This window comes from Garra rufa, chromosome 7 (genome assembly GCF_049309525.1).
Source record: "Garra rufa chromosome 7, GarRuf1.0, whole genome shotgun sequence".
NCBI classification, from domain to species: domain Eukaryota; kingdom Metazoa; phylum Chordata; class Actinopteri; order Cypriniformes; family Cyprinidae; genus Garra; species Garra rufa.
This window is the reverse complement of record NC_133367.1, coordinates 14877867-14905468: the sequence shown is the minus strand read 5'-3', so window position 1 is coordinate 14905468 and position 27602 is coordinate 14877867. Positions and strand designations below refer to the sequence as shown.

General features: G+C 34.9%; 1 protein-coding gene across 1 annotated transcript; it reads right to left on the bottom strand.

The window, feature by feature from the left end:
• On the bottom strand, positions 1 to 17141 carry LOC141338729 (uncharacterized). Its single transcript, XM_073844343.1, has 22 exons — positions 16961 to 17141; positions 15068 to 16871; positions 14348 to 14518; positions 14098 to 14268; positions 12631 to 12804; positions 12301 to 12471; positions 7665 to 7829; positions 7256 to 7429; positions 6994 to 7167; positions 6689 to 6859; positions 6402 to 6575; positions 4510 to 4680; positions 3986 to 4159; positions 3717 to 3887; positions 3408 to 3581; positions 3156 to 3320; positions 2777 to 2950; positions 2514 to 2687; positions 2206 to 2379; positions 1891 to 2064; positions 1254 to 1415; positions 1 to 1066 (listed from the first exon to the last, which is right to left on the bottom strand). The coding sequence occupies exons 1-22, from the start codon at positions 17139 to 17141 to the stop codon at positions 1000 to 1002; spliced, it is 5310 nt and encodes a 1769-aa protein (XP_073700444.1). The 3' UTR covers positions 1 to 999.
• Between the last annotated feature and the right edge of the window lie 10461 nt (positions 17142 to 27602).

Here is a 27602-nt window from a genome sequence, read left to right as displayed (position 1 = left end):
TGGTGTTGACCACAGTTGTTAGTTTATTGTACAAACAGTAAGACATTAAAAGTATAACAACCACAAATAACCATAATTAAATGATATTGAGGACATCTTTTAGACTCCCTTACAACTTTTAAACTTTCAGACTCTTAAGAGTCATAAAGACTCTTAAAACGTCTTCATACGTTTAAATCAATGACACTCAACACTCACGTATGATCAAACGCTTACAAAAAAAAAAAGGTTTTTGAATGCCCTTTAAACTCACCAAGAGTTGATGATTGTCTAACAAGCTATATTGTGTATCACAATCCATTCAATCCACTCATGCCACTTTTCCAGTTTTTTTTTTTTTTTTTTTTTTTTTTTTTTTAAAGTAGCGCTTTCATTCTTGGTTTTGGCAGTGCATAAAGGTCCATTTTTGTAAGAGTTACTCCAAAAAAAAAATAAAAATAAAAATCATTTTCTAGTCCTTGAATCTGTGTGTATAAAATTCAAGTACTTAAAAGAAGCTTGGGCACCCTGACACTAATAAAACAGACATGTAGATCTTTACGACTTAATAAAACAGCTTTAAAAAAGCACACAATAAAACAATATGCTGACAAGAATTAACTAATGAATAAAAAAACATGTATTGAAATTATATTTAAAAATAGAGAAAGTTTGTCTGTAGATTGGAGGACTATTCCACACAAACGAAGCCTTCCCTTTTTTCCCAAACAATGCCTGCTATCATCTTTCATTATATCTATATTATATCTGGCTTATATATGTTTTAGTCCCCTTTGTTCTATTTCTGTTTGCTGAGTAATGCTGCATTTTTTCATTTGAAATTTGTTCTACCTTTATGCATTAGTAATTACATAAAGCTACTTAATACTACAATAAACATTACATTTGTTAAATGCTGTAGGTTTAGCTGTCGGTTCTGGATAGTTTATATTTATGAACTGATGTTTGCCATTGTCATTTTTGTGATCCTCATCTGATAGTGTCTGGTCCAGTCCTGCTTCATATTGTAAACCATCCACCAACATGGCTTAGACCAGCTCTGAACAGGCGCTGGTCAACGTCTAGGCTTTTAGGGAGAAATCAAATTAGAAAATGATCAGTGTTGGCTTTATTAAGTTGAATATTACTATTTCAATTTCTTTCTTTCTTTTTTGAATAACAAGAAGTGTAACAGATCACACTGATATTAAACTTCTATAATCATATTTTTTTTAATCATCTTAGTGTAAAATGACAAAAAGATGTGAACTCACCTCAGGTTACAGTTGGAGTCTTTGAGCACTTTACTGAGCTGCTTTTTTGAGTTACCTATTTTATTCTTAGTCAGATCAAGTTCTTTTAAAAAATGCAATGCTTTCGTCTTGGCCAAAGGCTGAGCCAAACAAGCCACATCTGTAATGCCACAGTCATTTAGGCTAGAAAAAAAAAAAGACAGAGGAAGAGACATTCATTCAGTCAGTCATATTTACCTTTGTCCATCAAAATATCACAAGTGAAATCAATCATTTCATTGGAAATCTAATCTGCTGAGTGCCTCTAGATTTCACTAGAATAATAATCAACCTGGTCTAAAAAATCAAGCCCAAAATAAGTGACTTCATGTCATGAAGGAAAAAAAAATCACTTTGAGTCCTGAAATAAAATGTGAGTATAAAGTATCTAACTAATTATTTTGATTCTTGTAAATCAGGTTTGTCCAACCCTGGTCCTGGAGGGCTGCTATGTCCTGTTGGAGATTTTGGTTTCAACTATAACTAAACACACCTGAAGCAGATTATCAAACATCTTCAAGATTACAATAAACTTCCAAGGTGTGTTGAAGCAGGTTAGAGCTAAACTCTGCAGGACGTTGGCCTACAGGAGCACCTCTGATGAACAAAAGCTTCTCACCTCAATCTCTCTAGTTTACAGTCTAAATTCTTCAGTATGGCACATAAGTGCTTCACTCCTTTGTTTTTTACTTTATTCCCACTGAGATTCAGCTCTCTCAGGTGTGATGGGTTTGATTTCAGAGCTGAAGTCAGAGCAGAACAACCTTCATCTGTCATATCACAGTATCTCAACCTAAAACGAGGCAAATGAGACACACAAACCTTTCACAACATAACGGTATATCATCTTCATGGCACACAGACTTAAATTATGAGTTTAAACCTTTTGAAGTAATTTTAAGCATTTTGATCCTCGTATGTGAATGCTACTGACCTTAATCTCTCTAGTTTACAATGTGAATCCTTCAGTACGTCACATAAGTGATTCACTCCAGAGTTTTTCATTTGATTTCCACTGAGGTCCAGTTCTCTCAGGTGTGATGGGTTTGAACACAGACCTAGACTCAGGATGAGACACTGTTTCTCTGTAATACTGCATTTACCCAGCCTGAAGACAGAAATAGAAAAGACAATGAATAAGATCTATGTTTAGAACAATACACTCATGTAGATTAATATATAGAATCAGAACAGCATACATGTCATCATGCTGTAACTGCTGTACAGTATAATGTTACATACTTTAGTTTCTCCAGCTTGCATTGTGGGTTCCTGAGTAAATCACAGAGGTGCTTCACTCCAGAGTCTCCTAGTTGATTTCCACTCAAGTTCAGCTCTCTCAGGTGTGATGGGTTTGATTTCAGAGCTGACGTCAGAGGAGAACAACCTTCATCTGTGATTTCACAGTATCCTAGACTACAGTGGGAGAAATATAAACATAAAACATTATGTTTCAGTCAAATAACAAAACAAATGTTTCTTTCATGTGGGTCAATGTTCCTCACCTCAGTGTTTTTAGTTTACAGTGTGAATCCGTTAGTATGTCGCACAAGTGATTCACTCCTGTGTTTTTTAGTTCATTCTCACTGAGGTCCAACTCTTGCAGATGTGAAAGGTTGGAACGCAGAGCCGAAATTAGACTGAGACACTGTTTTTCTGTAATACTGCATCCACACAGACTGAAGATAAAAAGAAAAAGTAAAATGACTCAGATCTATAATGACCACCTTATTGAAGAGCTACAAACCTTTAGTTAAATTTGCAGTCTAATTTGATGTGTAAGAATTTTAGTTTTAATACAAAGTGTGATCACTGAAGAAATTCCAGAAGGTGCAGAGCTATAAGTTATGTAATAATACACATAACCAGTAAACTGTTACTAACGCTAATATTTCCAGTTTGAATTCTGGGTTCCTCAGAAGAGCACTAAGGTTTTCTACTCCTAGTTGATTTCCGCTCAGGCCCAGCTCTCTCAGGTGTGATGGGTTTGATTGCAGAGCTGAAGTCAGAGCAGAACAACCTTCATCTGTTATATCACAGGATCTTAACCTACATTGAGAAAGAGAGCAGAAAATTAGATGGAAGCTAACTTCCTAACAAAAAATACCTTTTCACAAGTATGTGAATGTTCCCCACCTCAATCTCTCCAGTTTACAGTGTGAATCCTTCAGTACATCACACAAGATCTTCACTCCTCTGTTTTGTAGTTTATTTTCACTAAGGTCCAGCTCTTTCAGGTGTGATAGGTTTAAACACAGAGCTGAAGTCAGGATGAGACACTGTTTCTCTGTAATATTGCTTCCACACAGCCTGAAGACAGAAAGAGAATTTTAATACATAATTTTATTGTGGCTCTAATTCAGGCAAAAAATAAATAGTATTATCAACTACTTTAATGTTACTTTTAAAAGGAATGTAACATTTTAGAGCATGTAAAACACTCACGTCAGTGTATTGAATTTACAGTGTTTATCCTGCAGTAGAGCAGCGAGCCTCTTCACGTTTATGTCTCCTAGTTCATGTTCACTCATATTCAGCTCTCTCAGGAGTAACGGGTTTTTACCCACAATACTAGTCACATACTGACAGGCTTCCTCTGCAGTGGGGCCCAAAAACCTGCAGAAGAGAAGATGAAACAGGATTAAATTAAGTTTGCAACTAATAAACCTAAAATAGAGAAAATATTGGTCAAAACATGCACTAAAATCACTCACCTCAGTGTCTTCAGCTGACAATTTGGATCCTGTAGTAAATCATTGAGCTCCTTCACTCCTGATTGTCCAGGATCATTTCCTGTGAGATCCAGCTCTATTAGGTTTGAAGGGTTTGAACTTAGCGCTGAAGCCAGAGCTTTATAACCTTCTTCAGTGATACTGCAGTTTGATAGTCTAAAGAAAACAATAAAGATATAGATGGACAACATCATTGGGATCACTTTCACAGTTTTAACAGTTGAAGACATTCGATCGAAATATAGAAAAGTAATCAAAAAGCAACCAAATGTAATCAGTTATATTAATAAAGTAATTAAAATAGTTACCCTACTTATTACACTTTAAATAAGATAACTTGCATTCTGTAATCTATTACATATCCAAAGTAACCTTTCCAACTCTGCGCACTATACAACATGCACTAGTGGAATAGTGCATAAGTATGCAAATTGCGACATGAATTTTGAAAGCCAAAATGTCCCAGTCTGGCTGCCTAAATATGCCATAATAACCAAAATACTCACATCAGTGTGTTGAGTTTACAGTGTTTATCCTGCAGCAGAGCAGCGAGCCGATTAACGTTTGAGTCTCCTAGTTCATGTTCACTCAGATTCAGTTCTCTCAGGAATAATGGATTTTTTCCCACAATTCCAGTCACATACTGACAGGCTTCGTCTGCAGCAGGACCCAAAAACCTGCAGACAGGACAAGTACAAGAACATTACCTGCCATATAATGACTTTTGTGAAATTATGTGAAAGGGCCAGTAGTTATTTCAAAAAATGTTTTAAATGATAAACCTCACACTGTTGTCTTAAATCCATTTCTTATGAACTTTTAAAAAGTTTTCACTCAACTGTTTATGTTCACTTTAACCATAATCGACTGTATTTACTGATATACTCTCTAGACGATAAACATTTGGACTATTGTGTGTGTCTTTGAGCACTGAGAACTGATTGTGCACTGTCTGAGAACTGAAGAAGTGGAGTGTGTGTGTGAGAGAGAGTGCTTCTGGTGTGTGTCTATCAGCATGATTCCGGCTATCCCGCCTTCAATAACTTTAAAGGAGAAGTTCACTTCCAGAACAAAAAATGTACATATAATGTACTCACCCCCTTGTCATTCAAAATGTTCATGTCTTTCTTTCTTTAGTTGTAAAGAAATTATGTTTTTTGAAGAAGACATTTCAGGATTTTTTCACCCATTAAGTGGGAGATTTTTCTTCATATAGTGGCCTTCAATGGTCTCCCGAGTTTGAACTTTCAAAATGCAGTTTAAATCCCAGCCGAGGAAGAAGGGTCTTTTTTAGCGAAACAATAGGTTAATTTCATTTTAAAAAAAATAAAATTTAAATACTTTTTAACCTCAAACCCTTGTCTTGTCTTGCTCTGCCTGAACTCTGTGTATTCTGGTTCAAGACAGTTAGGGTATGTCAAAACAACTCAAATCGTATTTTCTCCCTCAACTTCAAAAATCATTTCAAAATCATCCTACATTGCTGCAGAAGTACCGACCCAGTCTTCGTTAAGTGAACATGAAAAGAAGATCAAACACCCTTAACAACAAGGTAAAACAGCGATGTAGAATGATTTTGAAGTTGAGGGAGAACATGAGATGGGAGTTTTTCAACTGAGATAAAATCTCAGACAAGATGAGCGATTGACATTAAAAAGTATATAAATTGTATTTTTTTATGAAAATAATATATTGTTTAGCTAGATAAGACCCTTCCTCCTTGGCTGGGATCGTTTACAACCACATTTGGGATCATTTTAAGACATTTTAGAAAAATCCTGAAATGTCTTCCTCAAAGAACATAATTTCTTTAAGACTGAAGAAAGAAAGACATTAAATCTTGGATGACAAGGGGTGAGTACATTATCTGTAATTTTTTGTTCAGAAAGTGAACGTCTCCTTTAAGTTAATTGACAGTGAATTGTGACTCCAGGGAAAAATGGGATGTCTGGTCACCCTATTCCTAACCCTCAGATGCTGAGGTCATTGTTTCAGATCGCTAGTTCGTGTTTTGGTAGACTATACACTGCGGCTGCCAAACTGAGAACAGATATGCAAACGCCCCTTGTCTGATTGCAATCCAATGACAGGGATGTACGTTTTAAAAGGCAAGCCTATAGGATGTATTTTGAATGGTTAATAGTCCTCAAATAACATTTTAGTCCCATCTTGTTAATGAAGACTCTGCATAAATTTTGTCATAGTTTTTATTATCAGATATTCGTTTTAGCTCGTCACAGAAAATATAGTCCTTAATTGATATTTTTCGTCATTGTTTTCATTGACGAAATTAACACTGGAAATCACTAATTACAAAAAAAAAAAACTAATAATTTTGAAAACTGACATTACTACTAGTTTTAGTTCTATTGCACTTTATTGTATCGAGAACACTCACCTCAGTGTCTTCAGGTGACAGTTTGGATTCTGTAGTAAATCACTGAGCTGCTTCACTCCTGTTTGTCCAGGATCATTTCCTGTAATATCCAGTTCTATTAGGTTTGAAGGGTTTGATCTCAGAGCTGAAGCCAGAGCTTTATAACCTTCTTCAGTGATACTGCAGTTAGAAAGCCTACAGAAAAAAAATATTAAAAGAGTATTTTTGAGCAGACTGAATGAATTTCTAATATTCCAGTGATTGCAGTGATATTGAGTGTAGCTGATGGTGAAATAAAGTATACCCACTTGAGTATCTTCAGCTCACACAAATGATTCTTCAGTCCCTCACAGATCTTTTTGACTCCTGAGTCCAGCAGATGGCTGTTGTTCAGGTTCATCTCTTTCAAGATGGTTTTGGAGGAGAGAACAGTAGCTAGAACTGAACAGCTTTTCTCATTCAGCTCACAATTATTCAGCCTAAACATACACACAAAAAAAACCATTTTTTACTATTCAGAACATATTGAGCACACATCCAATCAACAGCTATTCATACATGTTTACATATGTAAATGACAATCTTTACACTGAATAAACATAAGTTCACTCACTTCATTTTCTCCACTTTGCTATGAGAGTCCATCAAAAGAGCAGAGAGCATCTCCCCATTAAGGTATCCCAATTTATCTTTACTCAGATCCAATTCTTTCAGTAATAATGGACTTGTACCCAGAACTTTAGTGAGATGATTACATGCTTCCAGTGCAGCAGCACTTTTCAGAAACCTAAAGTAAGTAGGTTTTTTATATATACAATTTCATCTTAATTTTATGTATTGTGCATTTCTACAGTGAAATGTAAAGTTTTAATCACCTGATAGTCTTCAAGTGAAAATGTTCATTGTGTAGTAAATCACTAAGCTCCTTCACTCCTGATTGTCCAGGATCATTTCCTGTGAGATCCAGCTCTATCAGGTGTGAAGGGTTTGATCTCAGAGCTGAAGCTAGAGCTTTATAGCCTTCTTCAGTGATACTGCAGTTTGAGAGTCTACAGAAAAGTAAAAATTTGTTATTACATAATACATTTGAAAAACATATATTATAAAAACATCATATTGTGTTGTAAAACTATTATTTTAAAAATATAATTAAAAAAAGGTAAGCAAAGAAGGTGATGAAAATGTTAGGTGCGAAAAACTTTAACCGTTACTGCTAAAGAAGACATTTTTTTGACAAGTTCTTTAGTTTTCTGGTGATTTAACACTATGATTTAAATCAATCACCTTAGTTTCTCCAGTGTGCAGTTTGTATTTTCTAATCCAAGTTTCTTTACTCCTGAATCCTGCAGATTATTGTTGCTCATGTCAAGCTCTTTCAGACTGGGGCTTAATCTCAGGACTGTAGCGAGAGCTGAACAGCTTTCCTCTGTTAGACCACAATCACACAGCCTAAAATGATGAACATGAGAGGGAAATTTACAAACACAAAGTACCTAATTCCAACACTCAGTAAGTACTGAGAATTATTTTGCTTTGGTAATCTGATTCCGTTAATATACTTTACCCCTTTGCGGTCTGAGGGTGTTTTGGGGCCCTGAAGAAGTTTCGACAAGCCCTGACATTTATGCTTTTTTCAGTATCTTAAAAAATATTAATGGCTAAAGTCTTATTACATTGTAATCAGCACATATTGGGCTACTATAAAAAAAAATAAAGTTTTTTTTAAATTACGTTTATGCATGGTTAGTGAAAAACTAAAATTTTTAAGTCACTGAAATAAAGCCATGAAACACACACAGAACATTTGTTCACAAGACTTTTGAGAATTGGATGTGGTAGGCTAGATTTTTTTTAAACAAATGATGTGAAAATCATCTTGTTCACTCCTTCAGAGAAAATAATATATTTATTTAAATTTTCAAAAACATGTTTTGTGATTGTAAGGGAATATGCTAAGGAGTGGCAATGGCCCATGAATATTTAGCAATTCACACCTGAGAGACAGTTGAGCCCTCCCTAATGACCCATTACTGAAAATGTCAGGTTAGAAAATGTAAGAAGAGTCAAACAATGGAGATTTAGATTATTTGTAGTTTATTTACAACACAGTATTAAAATCTGCATAAAACAAAATGCATATTATGTGATCTAACCACAGAGATGTGAACAGAATTGGTGTCATTTCTGAAAACTATTTTCTGAATTCTGTTCAACAAGTGAAACTTAAGAAATTTAAGTGCTTGCAGAACTCATTAGCAGTGGTCAAGGAACTTGTTTTACACTAGAATATCAGTGTAGATGAACATCTAAAGTTGGTAAAGCGCTCTCAAAGGAAAACAGTTTGAAGAGTGACTCAAGTGAAAGACAGCAGCATTCATCTGTTGAGCAGGATTCATATCACTAAAAAAACAACAAAAACAAAACATCTGTGAGCAAGTTAATGTCAGGAGCATCTGTAATATATATATATATATATATATATATGTATGTATATATTAGGGGTGGGCATTGATTTTTTATTTTTTTTTAATCTAGATTAAATCTTGGAATTAATCTAGATTAATCTAATCTAATTAGAATTTTGCTGAAGGCATTCAGAATATGCGTGCTACCCAAATAATGACTAAAAGTAAGTCTTCGAGAACGGGCCAGGTGGCGCATTATATTAGGCGCTCATCTCCTGTTTCCAAAATGCATCACAAACTGCTTGACAATTGCATTTACAACATAAGTACCTATACAAACTTGTGTAACCAAGTACTTCTGCACAAAAGGTTGCACGACGAAAGAATAGCCTATCTGCGTGCATAGTCTTCGACTAAACTGCGTTGCTTTTAGAAGCGTCAATTCAGTTGTTGCATAGTTTAATGTCTTTATTTCGGGATTATCAAAGTAAATTATAACTCAAACTTGAGATTTTACTAGGGCACAACAGATTTTCACTGGGGCGCGTGCCCCAGTAAAAAGGGTCTAGCAACGCACCTGCCCTGAAGCGGCTTCATAGCTGCATCCATGTTTGCACGTCTCATTTGATGTGGTAATTTCACAGAAGTTGAAGACTCGTTCTCGCCCCCTACAGTGTAATTTGACTAGGTATACATCATCCGCGCTAAAATATCAAGGTGAAAGTCATCATATCTTGCGTAGTTTAGACCCAGCTCCCAAACCAACTTTGAGAATAGATTAACGGCAATATTTTTTTATCGCCCCATAAGAGTCTCACGTTAACGCAGCACGTTAACGCCGATAACTGCCCACCACTAATATATATATATACAGAACACAGAATTACTAATACATAAGGTCTAAACATACACAATGTAAGCAATGTGATAAGATACATTAATAACTAAATAAATATTATAATTGTTAGGTTATAAACACAAAGCATGCCTTTCTATGTTACACAATACAAAGAAACTAGGCTATATTATTACTGTTGGGCATAAATGTGAACACTATTACCTTTATCGCATCGTTCTCTATTGTATAGACTATTAAAAACATCCTGGCGTCCTGAAACATTTTGATGCGATAAAATGAAACTTACTTCATAATATTTCACTTGCTGTAGTTAGGAATTATAGTTTGCAAAAGTCTTAACTGGTAAAATGTGTTCACGTTCTGTAACAGTAATAATTAACAACTAGGTTAATAAAAGAAAGACTTACTCAAGTAAATATCTCCTCTGCTGGATTGCGCAGTGTCTCACATCATGTTCATCTTCTGAAGTTACTTCTGACAGTGCATCTTCACCCAGAAAGGACTTGTAGCCCAGATGGACTTGAAATAAATGTCTTTCTCCTTTGTTTACAGTGATGTGGGCGTCTATTTTGGCGCAGCGCCCTCACATGGAAGATTATAATATGAAAAGCAAAGGCAGCTCGTGGGCGTGACCTAATTAAATATAATGAAGCAGACAGGAGAGACTGGACATCGGGTTGGTTTCATAAGGATTACTTCATCAGAGAATATTTTTTTTTGTCAGAAAGAGTTACTTCATCTAAAAGTAGAAATATCAGGCTTTCGATAGGTATGTCAATATTGTGTGTGTGTCACATAATCGCAGAGTATTCGTTCATTTAAAAGACGCATTTGAAAAAGATATGTGTGGAGACTGAGACTGCTGAATGCAAGCCCCGTTTTTTTTTTTTTTTTTTTTTTTGCAAAAGCATAATGCTTTGGTTATATTGTGAGTGCACAGATAAAAGTAGACTCTTTACATATTTAAATCATGTATTACTCTTATATAATTGATCAGAAATTTCAGAGCATTTTAAGTTCTTTTTGCTTGTCTCTTTAACCCTTTAGAACGTACGATCACACCGGTGTGATTTGTCTTGGCTGGTCCCTTAAGGTGCGTTCACACCGGACGCGAATGAAGCGGCAAGCGCGAGTGATTTACATGTTAAGTCAATGCAAAGACGCGAATAGCCATCCTGCGGCGCGAAACGCGCGAATGAGGCGGCGCGAAACGCGCGAATAGCGCGAATAGCGCGGCGTGCATTGAGCGTTTCAAGCGATTGCCGCGCCATTCGCGCGAGTTCAAAAATCTGAACTTCGGCGGAATTCCGCGCCGCGGTAACCAATCAGGAGCTTGCTCTAGTAGTGACGGAGGCAGAAATCCGAAACAACAATGGCGGACAAAATCACCGTTGCTGTCTGTGGTTCCTCGGAGCTGTACGATACATCTTTGGACTTTTGTAGAAACAGGAATAAAAGGGATCTTGCTAGGAATAAAGTGAGTGAAGAGGTCGGACAATCTGGTTAGTTTTAAAAAACGCTCTTTACTCAATTTAACCTACATATACATACATATTGAGACTACAAGCAAGCTAAAGCTGGCAAATTGAGCTCATTCACCTATTTTACAACTACTTTCCCGCTGACGAGTGGCAGAAGCCCCTCCCTTGACGCGAATTCGCGTCTGTTGTGAAGAAAATGTCACGCGCGAATGACGCGAATTTTACCGCGCGAATGGCGCGAGTAAACTCAAATGTTCAAGCGTTCAACTACGCGCGAATAGCGCGTTTTTTCCGCGCAAGTCGCGTCCGGTGTGAACGCACCATTATGCGTACGATCACACCGGTGTGATTCGAACGTTCGCCGCATCACGTGATCAGCTGCTGAATTCAAATCTGTTTTGGCGCTTTGGCTGGCTCTGAGCCAGATCGGACGTGCTGAGTGCTTGTCATATTATCACAACTATTAAGTGTTTTCAACCGTATAATGCTTATTTTAGGTTTCAGATATTTAAATACACATGAGTACTAGCAAAACCATGCATTTATTGTTTGTAAAATACACACTGATGTCTATGGAAGCGGCAATAATGGTCCTACAAATATATTCTGACAACATATTTTATTGATATCATATACAGATTATGTAGGTAACTCTAAAGTTCACTCTCCTCTTCTCCCAGCTCACCAGAGACTTACTTTAATGTCTTTCGGGCAACAGGATGCATTTGCGTGTGTTAAATGCCACAGCTCGGATTCAGCGCGCACAAACATGGCGGCGCCCATCACCCGGTATAGAATAACTAACACGGTCATAATAAAAGTGTTTGGATTTTAAATAAATTTACTTGCACATATTTCGAAATCGGAATATCAGATATTTCATAATATAGTGAGCATGCTTGTAAATATTAATGATTAAAAAGGGAAAACGAAATAAAAGCGATCCATGTGTCTTACAGTGCTATTGTGGCTGCGGTGTGTCACATGACGCGTCGCCATGGAAACAGTAATGCCAACATTCTAAAATAACGGTCGGCTAAAAAAAAACTCTTTGGGGTTAGATAGAATATTTTAAACTCACGTGTGAAAAGGTTAAAACATGCAACTTGTGACGCCGGCGTTCCCTTCGACCCCAGGAGTTTAAATGTATAATAATAAATTAAATCAATACTCACTGAAGTGTGTTTAGTTTGCAGTGTTTATCCTGTAATAGAGCAGTGAGCAGCTTCACTTGTGTGTCTCCTAGTTCACATTCACTCAGATTCAGCTCTCTCAGGAGTAATGGGTTTTTAAACACAATTCCAGTCACATACTGACATGCTTCATCAGCAGCAGGACCCAAAAACCTGCAGACAGGAGAAGTACTGTTATTTTATGACTTGTTTTAAAATGCTTGTGACAGAACCCTTAATAATTTCAAAGCTTTTAAAATTGACTTTTTTCACAGTTTAATAATCTTTCAGCTAAAGTTTCAAAAGTATTGGATTTATTTTGATAACACTCACCTCAGTGTCTTCAGTTGACAGTTTGGATCGTGTAGTAAATCATTAAGCTCCTTCACTCCTGATTGTCCAGGATCATTTCCTGTAAGATCCAGCTCTATCAGGTGTGAAGGGTTTGATCTCAGAGCTGAAGCCAGAGCTTTATAACCTTCCTCAGTGATACTGCAGTTCGAAAGTCTACAGAAAAGTTGTTTGTAATAATAATAATAATAACAATAAATCATTATACAAGTAATATTATTAAATTTAAACCAAAAACAATGTTTTTGAATGAAAATGTTTTCAATTAATTTACATACCCAAGTTTCTCCAGTGTGCAGTTTGTATTTTCTAATCCATTCTGGATTAGTTTCTTTACCCCTAAATCCTGGAGATTATTGTTGCTTATATCAAGCTCTTTCAGACTGGGGTTTGATCTCAAGACTGTGGCAAATGCTGAACAGCTTTCCTCTGTTAGACCACAATCACGTAGGCTAAATTGATAACCAGGAGAGAATTTAAAAACACAAAGAACTTGGTGCCAACATTCAGTTATCACTGATGAGTACTGTGTAAATAATAATTAAATCTTTAAAATAGTTTAAATGCAATATACTCACTGAAGTGCTTTGAGTTTACAGTGTTTATCTTGCAGTAGAGCAGCAATCTGATTCATTCGTTTTTCTCCAGGTTCATGTTCGCTCAGATTCAGCTCTCTCAGAAGTAACGGGTTTTTACCCACAATTTCAGTCACATACCGACAGGCTTTATCTGCAGCAGGACTCAAAAGTCTGAAGAAGATGAAGCAAGATTAATTTTATTTTATAGATAAATTTGGTGGAAAAACAACACCTGATTCTGAAATTGAGTGAATGGGATGGATTTTTTTTTGGCAAATAAATTGCCTACAAATCAGCTAATTTAATTATTGCATCATATCTCACCTTAGTGACTTCATCTGACAGTTTGGATCCTGTAGTAAACCACTGAGCTCCTTCACTCCTGATTGTCCAGGGTCATTTCCTGTGAGATCCAGCTCTATCAGGGTTGAAGGGTTTGATCTCAGAGCTGAAGCCAGAGCTTTATAACCTTCTTCTGTTACATTACACTCAGAGAGTCTATAACAGGTGTGAAAAAAACATTCAGCTAAATAATCAATTATTGAATTGAATTAAAAAAACTGTATAAAATAATGTTTTCAATGTTTTCTACCTCATTCTCTGATATGAAAGCAGTTCAAAACGCAAAATGTCATTTAAAACACTCTACTAATGTAATGAAACTAATTTGGAGTGAAATCATGTTATTATAACAGGCTTGTAAACAGGCTCACACTAATTTCAAAACTGCATCGCACATGTGCAACTGTGGTAAATTTATTCACCACACAGACTGATTTTTTTTAGCAGGTGCGACATATATGTCACACTGTACAGCCTGCCTGAATATGAGGCAAACAAAATGTCCTAGAGACCTTCAATGTTAACTCACTTGAGTTTCTCCAGTTTATGGTTCTTTTTTAGTCCGCCAGAGAGAAGCCTCACTCCTGAATCCTGTAGATCATTGTTGCTCAGATCAAGAACTTTTAAACTGCTGGAGTCTGAACTGAGAACTGAAGCCAGAGCTAAACAGCCTTTCTCTGTTAGATCACACTTACTGAGCCTGAAAATAAACAGCTTATCAATGTGTATGAATGTAGAAAATGTACAATACATGCTCCTGAAGTTGTCTCAAAACTTACCTCAGTATCTCTAATTTACACTTCATACTTTTCAGTCCAATGCAGAGTTGCTTTACTCCTGAATCCTGCAGAATATTATTGTTCATGTTCAGCTCCTTCAGATTGGAGTCTGATAAAAGAGCTGTAGCCAGAGCTGAACAGCTTCTGTCTGTTAAGTCACAATCATTTAACCTACAACAGGAAAAATACCAACATACAAACTGTAATTGAATACATGCAATACATTTGCTAAATACAAATATTAATCATTCATCTTTGTGTGGTTACATCATGACCGTAAACAGAAAGCAGAAGACCTGGCTACTACTGTATATTGCGTGCGTGCGTGTGTGTGTGTGTGTGTGTGTGTGTGTGTGTGTGTGTGTGTGGAGCATTTGTTGATTGTTCTTTCAACACTAACTTAGAAATAAAACTTCTTCTTGATTTATTCAGGTAAGTATCAAGCTTTCTTTTTTGTTTTTTGTCAAGTTTTGCTATGGTCAGTGAGGTAAATTGCACTTACATTCTGCTAGCTCTGTGATTCTTATGATCTAATCTGACTGAGAAATTATTAGAGCTACATGCCAGTAATGTGATTTAATAAAAAAAGTGTTTTTATTTGGTCTGAAGAAATGTGACAGATATGTTACTTGTTCAGAGGAGCAGTAATGTACCACAACCCAAGTAAAAAGACTATAGATGGCTTAATGTACTTTTCAAATGATTGTAAAAATGACTTACAGAGCTCTTTTGGAGGTTTTAACAACTTCTAATAGTCTAAAGAAACACTCGTCTGATTTCTTGAATTTCTGTAGATCAAACTCCTCCAGCTCTTCCTCTGACGTCAATAACACAAAGGCCACAGCAGACCACTGGGCAGGAGAAAGTTCAGCAGATGAGAGACTTCCTTTGTTAAGCTGGCTTTGAATCTCTTTCACCAGAGTGTGGTCATTTAGTTCATTCAGACAATGGAACAGATTGATGGATCTCTCTGGAGATAGATTACACTCTAATTTCTGCTTGATGTACTGAACTATTTCCTTGTAGCTCTGGTCAGTGTTGTTTTGCTGAGTTAACAGACCTCTTAAAAGTGGATGATTGGACTCAAGTGACAGGCCAAGAAGGAATCGAAGGAAAAGATCCAGATGCCCACTGTCACTCTCAAGTGCCTTGTCTACTGCAGTCTTGAGCAAATCAGTCAAGATTTCACTTTTGTTGTCCTGTTCTGTAGACTGTTGATCAAACACACTTTTGTTGTTGAGGTCTAGAAACAGATGTGCATAAAGGGCTGCAATAAACTCTTGAATGCTCAAGTGAACAAAGCAGTACATGGTACCAAGAATGATCCCTGTTTCCTCTTTAAAGATCTGGGTACACATGCCTGAATACACTGATGCTTTAGAGACATCAATACCACAGGCTTCCAGGTCTGTATCATAGAAGATCAGGTTGTTTCTTTCCAGCTGTTGAAATGCTAGTTTTCCCAGCGAAAGAATGGCACCTTTATCCCAGGAAACATCATACTTTCGTCTGCTCTGCTGGATCTGAAAGCGGAGAAAGTGTGTGTACATTTGTGTCAGAGTCTTAGGAGTGTCTTCACTATTTGATTTTTGTGTACTTTTGGAGGCATCAACATTCTTAGCATTTCTTTTAGTTTCCAAAATGTTTTGGAGAACAGTGGCTGTAATCCAGCAGAAGACTGGAATGTAACACATGATAAAGAGACTCTTTGATTGTTTAATGTGACCAATGATTTCTTCCGCCAGATTCTGATCTGTGAATCTTTTTCTGAAGTACTCTTCCTTTTGTGCATCACTGAATCCTCGTATCTCTGTCAGCCGGTCGATACAGTCAGGAGGAATCTTGCTGGCAGCTGCTGGTCTGGTGGTGATCCAGATGAGAGCCGAAGGAAGCAGATTTCCCTTTATGAGGTTTGTGAGGAGAACATCCAGAGAGGCTGGTGAAGATACATCACACCACGTTTCATTATCCTCAAAGTTTAGAGGAAGTCGGCATTCATCCAAACCATCTAGGATGAACAGAACTTTGAACTGATTCCTTCTTGTAAGGTTCAGTCCTTTGGTCTCTGGGAAAAACTGACTTATAAGGCTCATCAAGCTTTGGTTTTCCTCCTCCATTAAGTTCATCTCCCGAAATGGAAGAGGAAATACAAAGCTGATGTCCAAATTTTCTTTTTCTTCAGCCCAATCCAGAACAAACTTTTGAACAGAGACTGATTTTCCAATGCCAGCAACTCCTTTTGTCAGTACAGTTCTGATCTCCTTGTCTTTTTCAGATGCTTCAAACAAATTTGTGCATTCAACCTGTATCTCTTGTGAGTCAGCACGCCTGAAAGCAACTTCAATCTGTCTTACTTCATGTTCAGTATTGACCTGTTCACTACCACCCAGAGTGATATAGAGATCTGTGTAGATGTTATTCAGAAGCGTAGAGTCACCATGCTTTGCAATTCCTTCAAACACACATTGATACTTTCTCTTCAGGTTTGATTTCAGCTGTCGCTGATGAACTAGGACAAGCTCATCTAATTACACAAAAAGGAGAAAAAACACAAAGATAGAATGTATACATGACAATATGCCAGATATTGCTTAGATTTCGTAAGCAACTTACCCTCGAGAGTATCTGCAAGTTTATCTTGTTTCATATCTCTTAGGAAATAGAGTGTTATATCAAGAGCTGATTCTTTGATACTGCACATGCCCTCATTAAAGTCTTGCACAAAGTATTGTGTGTTCTCTTTTTGTAATATTTTCTTCAACTTTTCCAGCTCATTTTTCAGAAATACGATCATTTTGTTTTCAAGATCCTAAGAACATGCAAAAAGGAGTAGAACAAATTAAACATATGCTTAATATATATATGTATATATATATATATATATATATATATATATATATAACATCTAAAACAATTTGCAGTCAAGCAAGTGTACAAATGTACAATTTAACAGAACAGAAAACAGAAAACCTCCTTTAATTTGATTAATAAATATTCTATTTTCTATTTAAATTTAAATTTGTGAGATATAAATTGCAACATAACCTAATATAAGAGATTACATTTCTCTGTACCATTATAATTTTGTGTGATTTTTGGTATAGTTTTCTAAAACAAAAGCTGTTTAAAACCAACAAAGACCTTCCTACCTGAAAGATCCAGAGGCGATTTTCACTAAACTCTTTACGGAGGCGGTACGTCTGGAATTCTGAGTCTGATTTCTCATATTGAACCCTGTTAGCAAAATAAATTTGTCCAGTGTTCACAATAAGTTAAAATAAAAATGGTGTGTTTCTAAACAATATATTAATATATCCAATATATCCTTTGGAAAAAGCACTTTGTGAACAAATAAATGGTACGCTGAAAAGCAGACTGAAATGTAATACAAGAGCATTCTTAAAATCAGTATTTATTATTTTTTTTTTATTATTATTATTTTTTTTTCAAAATTCAAAGCAGCAAATTGGCAAAAGCCAAATTAAATGTAGTTTATTAAACAGTACAAGGTAAACTGTGGTATCTTGTGTCCACACCTGTTGAGAAGAAAAGTTGCCAGTTCCACATCAGTCTTCAATCCCTTCTGTGTTTTTAACGTTTGCCACCGTGTAAATTCTGCACCGATATTTACTGTGGTCTTCTGTCCTTTGTAACTAAATGACATAAAATAAATAAATAAAAAAACACAACCACAAAGAATCTAACTGCAACCAAAAAGTTGATAAAAGTTGTCTATATTATTTGTGTCAAACCAGTCAATCAAACTGGCAGGTAATTTCTCCCCAGCATTCATCAGTTCATCAGTAAAGAAAAAGTGTTGATGTGAAATCTAATCATAGAATTATTTTCTAACACAGTCTGTGTGATCGACAACAAGAGACATGTGAAATACCTTTTGGTAGATGATGGTGTTTCCTCACTGAATTTTGGTGGTTTATCTATAGACGTATCACTCTTCAGAGATACAGAGCTGAACACACGTGAACCTGATCTTACTCTAATGACACAAAGAGATGAGAAAAAACAAACAAACACTTTACTAAGTTCTTAAATCTCATATGAGTAATTTCAGATCACGGTATATTTCAGGACCAGTGAGATATCACAACAATTCTGGAAAAAAATGTGAAAGAAGTCGGCATATGGTAAGCTATAGAATTTGAAGCAGGCAGAAACACAATCATTACATAAGAAGAATGAAAGCCAAGAAACACTCTCACAGTTTTGTTTTATTTAGTAATTTTACCACAGTTAACACAATTTTATGATTCAAAACACATGGAATACCTTTTGGTAGGTGATAATGGTGTTTTCTCACTTAAGCCTGGTGGCCTAAGCATTGAACAGTCACTCTTCAGAGACAGAGAACTAAACACATGCGAGTCTGATCTTACACTAATGACACACAAAAAAAGAAAACACTTTATTAAAGGACATATGTCAGTCTCATGTGAAGAGGTTCAGTATAATTAAATGCACTATAGCTGTGCATTTATCCTTTTCATGTATGCATACTTAGTTGCCTGATGTCTTTTCTATAGTGAATTAATGCACCCCATGGCTATTTGCTACCTGTGTAATTGTATTTTAATTGTAATAAATTTTGTTCTGTTATTTAATATTTTATTCAGTTAAATGCTATAATATACACCAAAGTGGAGCTAATGTAACACCATAACGTAAAACACATTAAATACCTTTTGGTTGGTGATGATGGTGTTTTCTCACTTAAGTCTGGTGGAGGATCATGTGAAATGTCACTTTTCACAGACACAGAGCTGAACACATGTGAGCCTGATCTTATACTAATGACACAAAGAACAGACAGAAAGAAAACACTTTATTACAGGATATACTTCAATCTCATTTAAAGACACTGATGTAATTAAATGCTCTATATCTGTGCAATTATCCTTTTCATGTATGTATGTATGTTCAGTTGCCTGATATCTTTTCTATGGTGCATTTATGTCTCCCATCGCAATTGGCTACTTGTGTAGTTGTATTGTAATTGTAATAGATTTTGTTCTGTTATTTAACATTTTATATCATTAAGTGCTATAATATACGCCATTGTGGAGCTAATGTAACACCATATCGTGAAACACAAGAAATACCTTTTGGTAGGTGATGATGGTGTTTTCCCACTAGAGTTTGGGAATGTATCTTTTGAATGGTCACTCTTTACAGACACAGAGCTGAACACATGTGAGCCTGATCTTACACTAATATCACAAAAAGCAGAAAAAATGGAATCACGGTTACAAACAGCCAAGTAGCACTGCTTCATCACCCTCCAAAATTTACACTTTGCTGTAAAACACATGTGATTCTAAAATGAAAAACTTTTATGACATTTTGTCATGCATTTTTTATTTCTTCAAAATAAGAGTTTTATTTTTAACCCATAAATACATACAACAATGTTGGTCAATTTGCAAATATAAAATACAGCAAGTATTAACCATTCCTTGTTGTCAAGGTTTTGTTCTTCACAGGAAAGTAGTGTTTAAAATTATTAATTTTGGACAGAAATTTTAGACAGGCTTACCTCTCACTGTCTGAGAGACTCATCTTAGAGGAATAGTGCTTTCCTCACTCTTCTGACATACTGCAGCAAAAATGCCAGTGCAAACAGTAAAGCATTGATTTGTCAGGACAATCTCCCATTCAGTGTGATCTGAAAATGACAAAACATTTTTCTATAAATAGCATGAAGGCTATTAAAAAAATATTTCCATGCCACATAATTACAAAACAACAGCATTTTGTACATACACTGGCAGTGTTGTCTGTTCAGAGTAGCAATCTCTGGAATAAGAACAAAAAATAATTCTATTTTTTGTCAGTAACATTTTCAGTTTAATTTTTACAAACCATTAGAAAATTATTTCACTGTATGAATTTAACTTTAGTTAAATTTAGTCTGTGTGCTTTTTCTATTACAAAATCATTAATTATGTAAGCCACACAAACATTTTAAACATTGCACATGTTAAGTGTACCCTAATAATGAGCACACATATTAGATTGAATAATGTCTTTGACATTCATGCAACAACGCTGCGATTCTATTGTCTCTTTTAAACCCCGATAGTTCTGTTGCCTTGGAATCAGTGTTTGAGATGCACTGCGCAATAGCCCAAATGTCAAGCTATGCCCACGGCTATGGCAACACATTCCTTCCGAACCACTTCCACAAATACCAGAATATCATTAGGGTTATCACTGTGTTCCTAAGACAAGTTTTTTAACAGAGCTGAAACTGTAACATGATAAGTGGCCGGCCAATGTTAACTTTATTATATGAAACACACACATAAAAACACAACAATATTATTTATCCCGTTTGCAATGCAAGTCATTCCTTACACATTTTTGCCCTTTTTACCATATGACTGTCCAATTTAACAGTGGTAATGTATTTGCAGACCCATGTGTTTTACTTCGAGATGCACACAAATAAAAAAAAAGATTGTACTCTTTAAAAACTAACATCAAGTATGATTCAGTACTGTAATGAGACCAGTAATCATTTGTTCAAACAATTTAATTTGGTTGATAATAATTCTGCAATTCCAACTTTCCTTAAAAAAAGGCCCTAATAACATGCATGGCCTTCAAAATGTTTCTTCGCGTAATTTTTGGCTGCATCATTATAGTCTACAACAATTAAGCACATTCAAATTTAATTAAAATCCCCAATTAACTGTAGTTAAAATTAAAACTTACTTGCAATATACCAATCAAGAGAGAGAGAGCATAATCCAGACTTCTGTGAAGCATGTGTAATTTCTTACAGCTCGAGACAAGCTCTATACTGTAAACTGGGTTGACTGGGTGTTTTGAGGCCCCTATTTAGCATATTGGGTGGGAAAAAAATAGTAGACCAATAAAGTGCCAGTTTGGGACATGGAAACAGCCGCATTTAGAAATACAATACATCAGTTCTTTACAGTAATCACTTATTTATTTCTTTACACTTTTGAATACATTTTATGTCTATTTTTACTGTTATTTTTATTTCATACTTTTTACTTTCATTTTATGCATTTTTATGAAAAGCATAAAAAAAGCATTTTGTATGAACTATGCTATATATATATATATATATAAAATACATTTAGGATAAAAAAATAAAACGTTTTAGTGGGAAAAAAAATCAGGAAACAATTAGATTTAGCAATTACTAAATTAATTTGAGCATGAGACCAAAGACTTTGAAATAACACAAACCTGAGTAAAAATTAATTAATTAATTAATTAATTAATAAATAATATATATAAATAAATCAAGACACAACTAAACCAAAAGATCCCCAAAACCTTCACAGCACCTCAACACACTAATAATAGTAATAATAATTAACATATAAAGTAGAAAAATTCACTGACCTCAGCAGAACCAGTTTCCGACGATGATAGATACATCAAAACTGTTCCTGCTTGTTTTTCGGGCGTTTCTGGTGAAATGAAATTAGTTTCAGTGACTGAAGGTGACTCACTGATGTTATAAAGTACAGAGAAACTGATCCTTTGGATGTTCGGACTTCTCATAACTCAAATAAACATGGGGGAGAAAATCATCATCACAAACATCAGAACTACATACTTTGGACTTTCTAAAATAACAGCAGCAGAACAGAGACGCCATTTAACATATTTAATATCACTGTCTATGCTGAACAGAGAACTGACCAGATATGCATCTTTTAACATTAAATTAGTCATAGTTTAGAACTTGATAGATTATATGATACAGATCTATCTATGCACATTTGTTTGTTTGTTCGATGACACACAAATACAACATGACAAATGGATGGTTTAGTTAAAAACATGCACTGACGCTCACAAATCCACATCCAGTGTGTTTGAGTCAGATAAACAATGATGTCAAAAGGATAAAAAGCAGAAATCATCACTAATTTAATTTAGCAATTATAGATAAGATAAGACTGTTTAGAAAATGGAAGAGACCGTGGACTAGTTCTAAATCTGATCTGGATCGAAGCCTCAATCTCATCCCTACTTTCCTGTTTGCACCCATTTTCCTATAAAAATAAGGCCAAGGCTGGAGACTGGACGGCTGTAAGCTGAAAATGGAATCTGCAATGTTTTTTTTTTCTCCCTATAATCAACCTACAATTAGGCTATCAGTCTATGTTTGTTCTATCAGCTAATTTTCTATTGCAATAAAGTACATTGCCAATGCTGAAACAAACACTAAACCCAATCATAAACAGTAAACTCAATTGGTTCAATTGATTCAAACTTTTGAAAAGTACTCCCATAACTACTTTAGAAAATATCCAAGGATTTATTGGTGAATTACAGGTTATCTGAAGATATTGGCAGGTGAAATCGGGACCTATTGACATGAAAATGACACTCCTCCATACTCCTTTGGATAAACTTTCAGCTGGTTACAGGAATTATGCTAATTCATGTGGATATTTGAACATGACCACGTTAGCTCAAATCAACAGATAAAACAATAAGAGCAAACTTTTGAAGACAAAAATTCAGAGACAGACTGAAGGTAAATCTCTGACAATAACAAACACCAGAACCACAGACTCTGGAAGGAACCAGTAGCACAGAAGCAGTAGCACAGAGACAACATCTCAGGAACATTCAACCTATTGCATATTACTGCACTACCTAAAAACTAAAAAAACTACCTAAAAACTTTGTTGAAAAATCTGATTTTAACTAGCTGCTGTAACAGATTTTGGACTTTCTTAAGTAAGCAGCATCTGCTTGAGTCGATGGCAGTATAATGGCATCATTTTGCCGTCATTATCATTTACTAGAAGCAAATAAAAATTTATGACAGCAAACAGAGCGATTTTACAATACCTTTGATTATTAAGTCTGGTGAACTCAGTTTTATCTACACTTTTTTATTGTCATACAGTACAGACCAAAAGTTTGGACACACCTTCTCATTCAGGTGTGTCCAAACTTTTGGTCTGTATTGTAGATATTAATTCAACTGAAAAAAAAAAAACTTGTGAAAAAAAAATATATTTCAGGTGGTCAAATAGCAAATAGTGGAGCTCTGCAGTCACCAACTGGTAAAAGTTATTTGAAGTTTTTATTTTTATTTTTTTTACTTTTAAAACTGGATTTTCCAAAAGATGGGCAAAAATCTTACACTAAACCATGTGAAATTATCCATGTTATCCCCATGAATTAAAGTTAGAAATGTGGGTCTTTTATAAAGTGAATTGTACATAAAAAAGCAGTTTTTGAATAAAAACCCATTTAAAAATATTTATTTATTAATTTATATATATTTAAAAAATATCACTAACCCACTGAAAACTGCACAAATGTAGAGTAAAAACTTTAATAAACAGAAAAATATACAGTGCAGACCAAAAGTTTGGACGCACCTTCTCAATGAATGAGAAGGTGCGTCCAAACTTTTGGTCTGTACTGTATATTTAATAAAAAAAATTGAGATTATAGTAAAGCATTATAAATATTTTTACAAAAAAGGAAAGAAATACAACAAAATAATTAATTAAACAGTAAGTGCATCTCAAAGACCTGTTAATTCAAAGTACAGAACAAGTTACGAACAGATATTTTCGCTTTGACTAAACAAGATAATTAAAGAACAAGGGATTATGGGTATTCCACAGCCATAATGCTCTTCCAGTGAGCCTGTTCATGAAGTTCACAGTGCTTTTATAGTTTACAACTCTAAACTCAAAGTTTCCACCTAAAAAAAAAAAAAAAAAAAAAAAAAAAATATATATATATATATATATATATATATATATATATATATATACACATATATATATATAACCACAGCCAATAATAGCTGCAAATCTTATTCTAACTTAAAACCAATGTAACAATTCGACAGGAAGTGAATTCACTGACAGATCTACAGCAGGTTTCTCTGATTTACAGCTTAACTTCAGATTTCCTGAAGGTTTCTTTCTACTCTACATTTGGTGATTGTTTCGGTTTTCTTACTGATGAATCCACAGAAAGACCAGGGGCTGAAGCCTCGAAACTTCCACCTTCAACATCACTGCTGAAACAGAAGACTTCAGTTTGAGATCCTCACAGCCTTTGTTCTTCCGGTTCACAAACGCTTGAAACGCATCTTCAGTGATTTTACTTACAATTTACAATTAATTCATTTAATGCTTTGTTTAACAGATTTACTTCAGTCAAAATATCGGTTGTATGTCACATGACTTTTCAAACCCTTAATGAGTCACAAATCACATTGACTGTTGATATCATAAATAATAATTAAGTACACAATGACTGATTCTGACTTCCAGCTTAAATAGATTTTTAAGAGCCTTAATGAGGGCAACTCATGCTTACACTGATATAATTTATGATGTAATTTAGATGGTATACTAAATTTTGCTCTAAAAACATTTTAAAGTTGCACAGTTTAAAGTGATAAATACATGGAACAGTTCATACAAAAAAAAAATATATATATTGTCATATTTTATTCACTCTCAATGAGTTTCAGACCTGTATGTTTTTTATTCGTCTGTGGAACATAAAAGATGCTGTTTTGAAAAATATTGGCAACCAATTTTTTGGATGAACCATCCTTTTAAATATACATATAATGGGAATATTTCTTCCCTTATATAGTCAGAGCATCGTGGGTGTTTCTCATACGATTTTGAAGATCACTCATACAGCAAAAAAAATGTTTTATTTGGTCTGGACGGATGTCTAAACATTAGCAAAAGTCTCACACACACACACACACACACACACACACACACACACACACACACACACACAAATATACAATAAAATAGAATAATAATCATATTCTATGTATAGATACATGTTTTAATTAGTACGAAAATTTCGCATTCTAGAAATGCTTAATATATTTTGATACATTCAGTTTCACCTTTAAATAAAACAAAAATGAGCATTTGTTTTAATACTAAAGCAACATTAATCATTCAGTTTCACATGTTTCTAACACACATGCTGCATTATTTCATTGTAAAGTTAGAGTCTGTTCATCTGTATGGATCACATTTCACATCTATATGTGACATATTTATTTCTCCTTATAGACACAGTAGTGAAGCTCTTTTGTAGATCCTCACCAGATGTTACTGCTTCTCCCATCATCTTTTTCAAATTATGATATACAGCATCCATCATCTTTAGGCCATTGATCTCCATCAGGGACTCTTGACAATAGATCTTCATCTGCACTGTAAGATGGAACAGAAGAGAAAATAAATAGTATTCATTGGAACAAATTCTAATAACTAATTTTTTGTGTAATTTTTTTAGTAAAAAGTGAGTGACTATAAAGAGAAACACATGATAAATGACAGTGAATGTCATATATAATAAACTATAAGTAACAAATACAAATTTAAGTTTACCTTGAAACAAAAACATCAGTTAAATCAATTAAATGTTCCACTAGTTAAAGTCAATTGTTGTCTAGTTTAAACATGTTTGTATTGGTCTTAGTAAATATTTGAAATTATTACACAGCTACCTGGAATACTTTATTCCAATTGGTTTGTTGTAACATTCAGAGGTGTGTTAATAACACCGAATAAAACACAGTCATACGAGTTGCCTGATTTCATTCAAATGCAACTGTGAGCTGAAGCTTGAATCTGCATTAATTTGACCAGCATTTCCCTACAATCTGACCAAGACAGTTTTCAAAATGAAATGATTTACTATTACTGATGTAATTAATAAAGCAGGTATAGAATAAAGCTGTGTCAGTGTGCTTTTGTTCTCTTTCCCCGTTTATATTAAACATTTGAATCAACTTTACATTTAATTCTGACACAAAACCCTTTGGGGCAATAAAGCTTAATGATAATGCGATAATCTCCTTTCACAAATATGTGAAAGTATATATTTGTTTACATTTCAGAGGTAATTGAAGGTCTTTTTAATCTCAAAGTGATGTTTACTCACCTCAGTTTACAGTTTGAGTCTCGTAGCACATCAGTGAGCTGCTGCTTTGAGTCTCCAATCATATTGTTACTCAGATCAAGCTCTTTTAAAAACTGCAGTGCTTTTGTGTTTGTCAAAGACTGAGTTAAAGAAGAAACATCTGTAATGCTGCAGCACATTAGACTAGAACGAGACAAAAAGATGTAGACAGATCATTTTAAAACAAATCATTATGGTGAAGATTTTTACACAAATATATTGTAAACTCAGACTCACCATGAGTTATTGGGCTATGTTTACCCTGGTGAGTTTTTGTTTTAAAACACATTACTTTAGCTGCAGTTTCACCTAGCGTCCGCACTACTCTGGAGTTTTTAACCCTCGAAAATGGAGTTTTGGAAACAATGCACGCCCTGTTTTATCTGAATACCCTGGAGTCATGTTTCAGTGTAGACAGAATGAAACACTTTTGACTTTTTAAGCCGGGCTGCCCGCATTCACTCCCAATTTGGGTCTTCTGGATCACTGCGTATGTTCTCCTGATTCATCAAGTCCTTATCATATTACCATTAAGCTTGAATGGACATGAAACTGCATGCTGGGCATCATTATGATTAAAAAGGGACTTACTTCAGAAAAGTTTTGTTTACATTTTTCTCAAATTATTTCTGTATAATACCTAATAAAAAAAAGCACAGCGCTTCTTAAAAGGTAATCACTGTATTTCTGCTTTCAAAAAGCATCACCTCCTGTCAGAGAGTAATTTTCCAATTTCATTGAGCCCTTCTGCTGCTTTTGTTGATATCAGTGTTGTAAAATATAACCGTTAGATGGAAAAAAAAAAAAAAAAAAAATAGTGTTTATTCTTAATTTCAGTATTTCAAATTGATGCTACGAATTAATTTAAAAATGGCAACAAATCTTATTTGTAGCAGCATTTTCGATCATAAAATCACCAGTATGGACGAGGATCATTTTCATTTTTAAACACCATTTAAAATGAAAAAGCACTAGTGTAAACATAGCGTTATGGCTCAAACTGTTGAAGTGATTTTATATCATTTTGATTCTTGTTTGTGAATGTTACTGATCTCAAGCTCTCTAGTTTACAGTGTGAATCCCTCAGTACATCACATAATTTATTCACTCCTGTGTTTTGTATTTTATTCCCACTCAGGTCCAGCTCTCTCAGGTGTGATGGGTTTGATTTCAGAGCTGAAGTCACAGCAGAACAACCTTCATTGGTCATATAACAGCACCTTAACTACAATGGCAAAAAGAGAATATATGTATATATGTATATATATATATA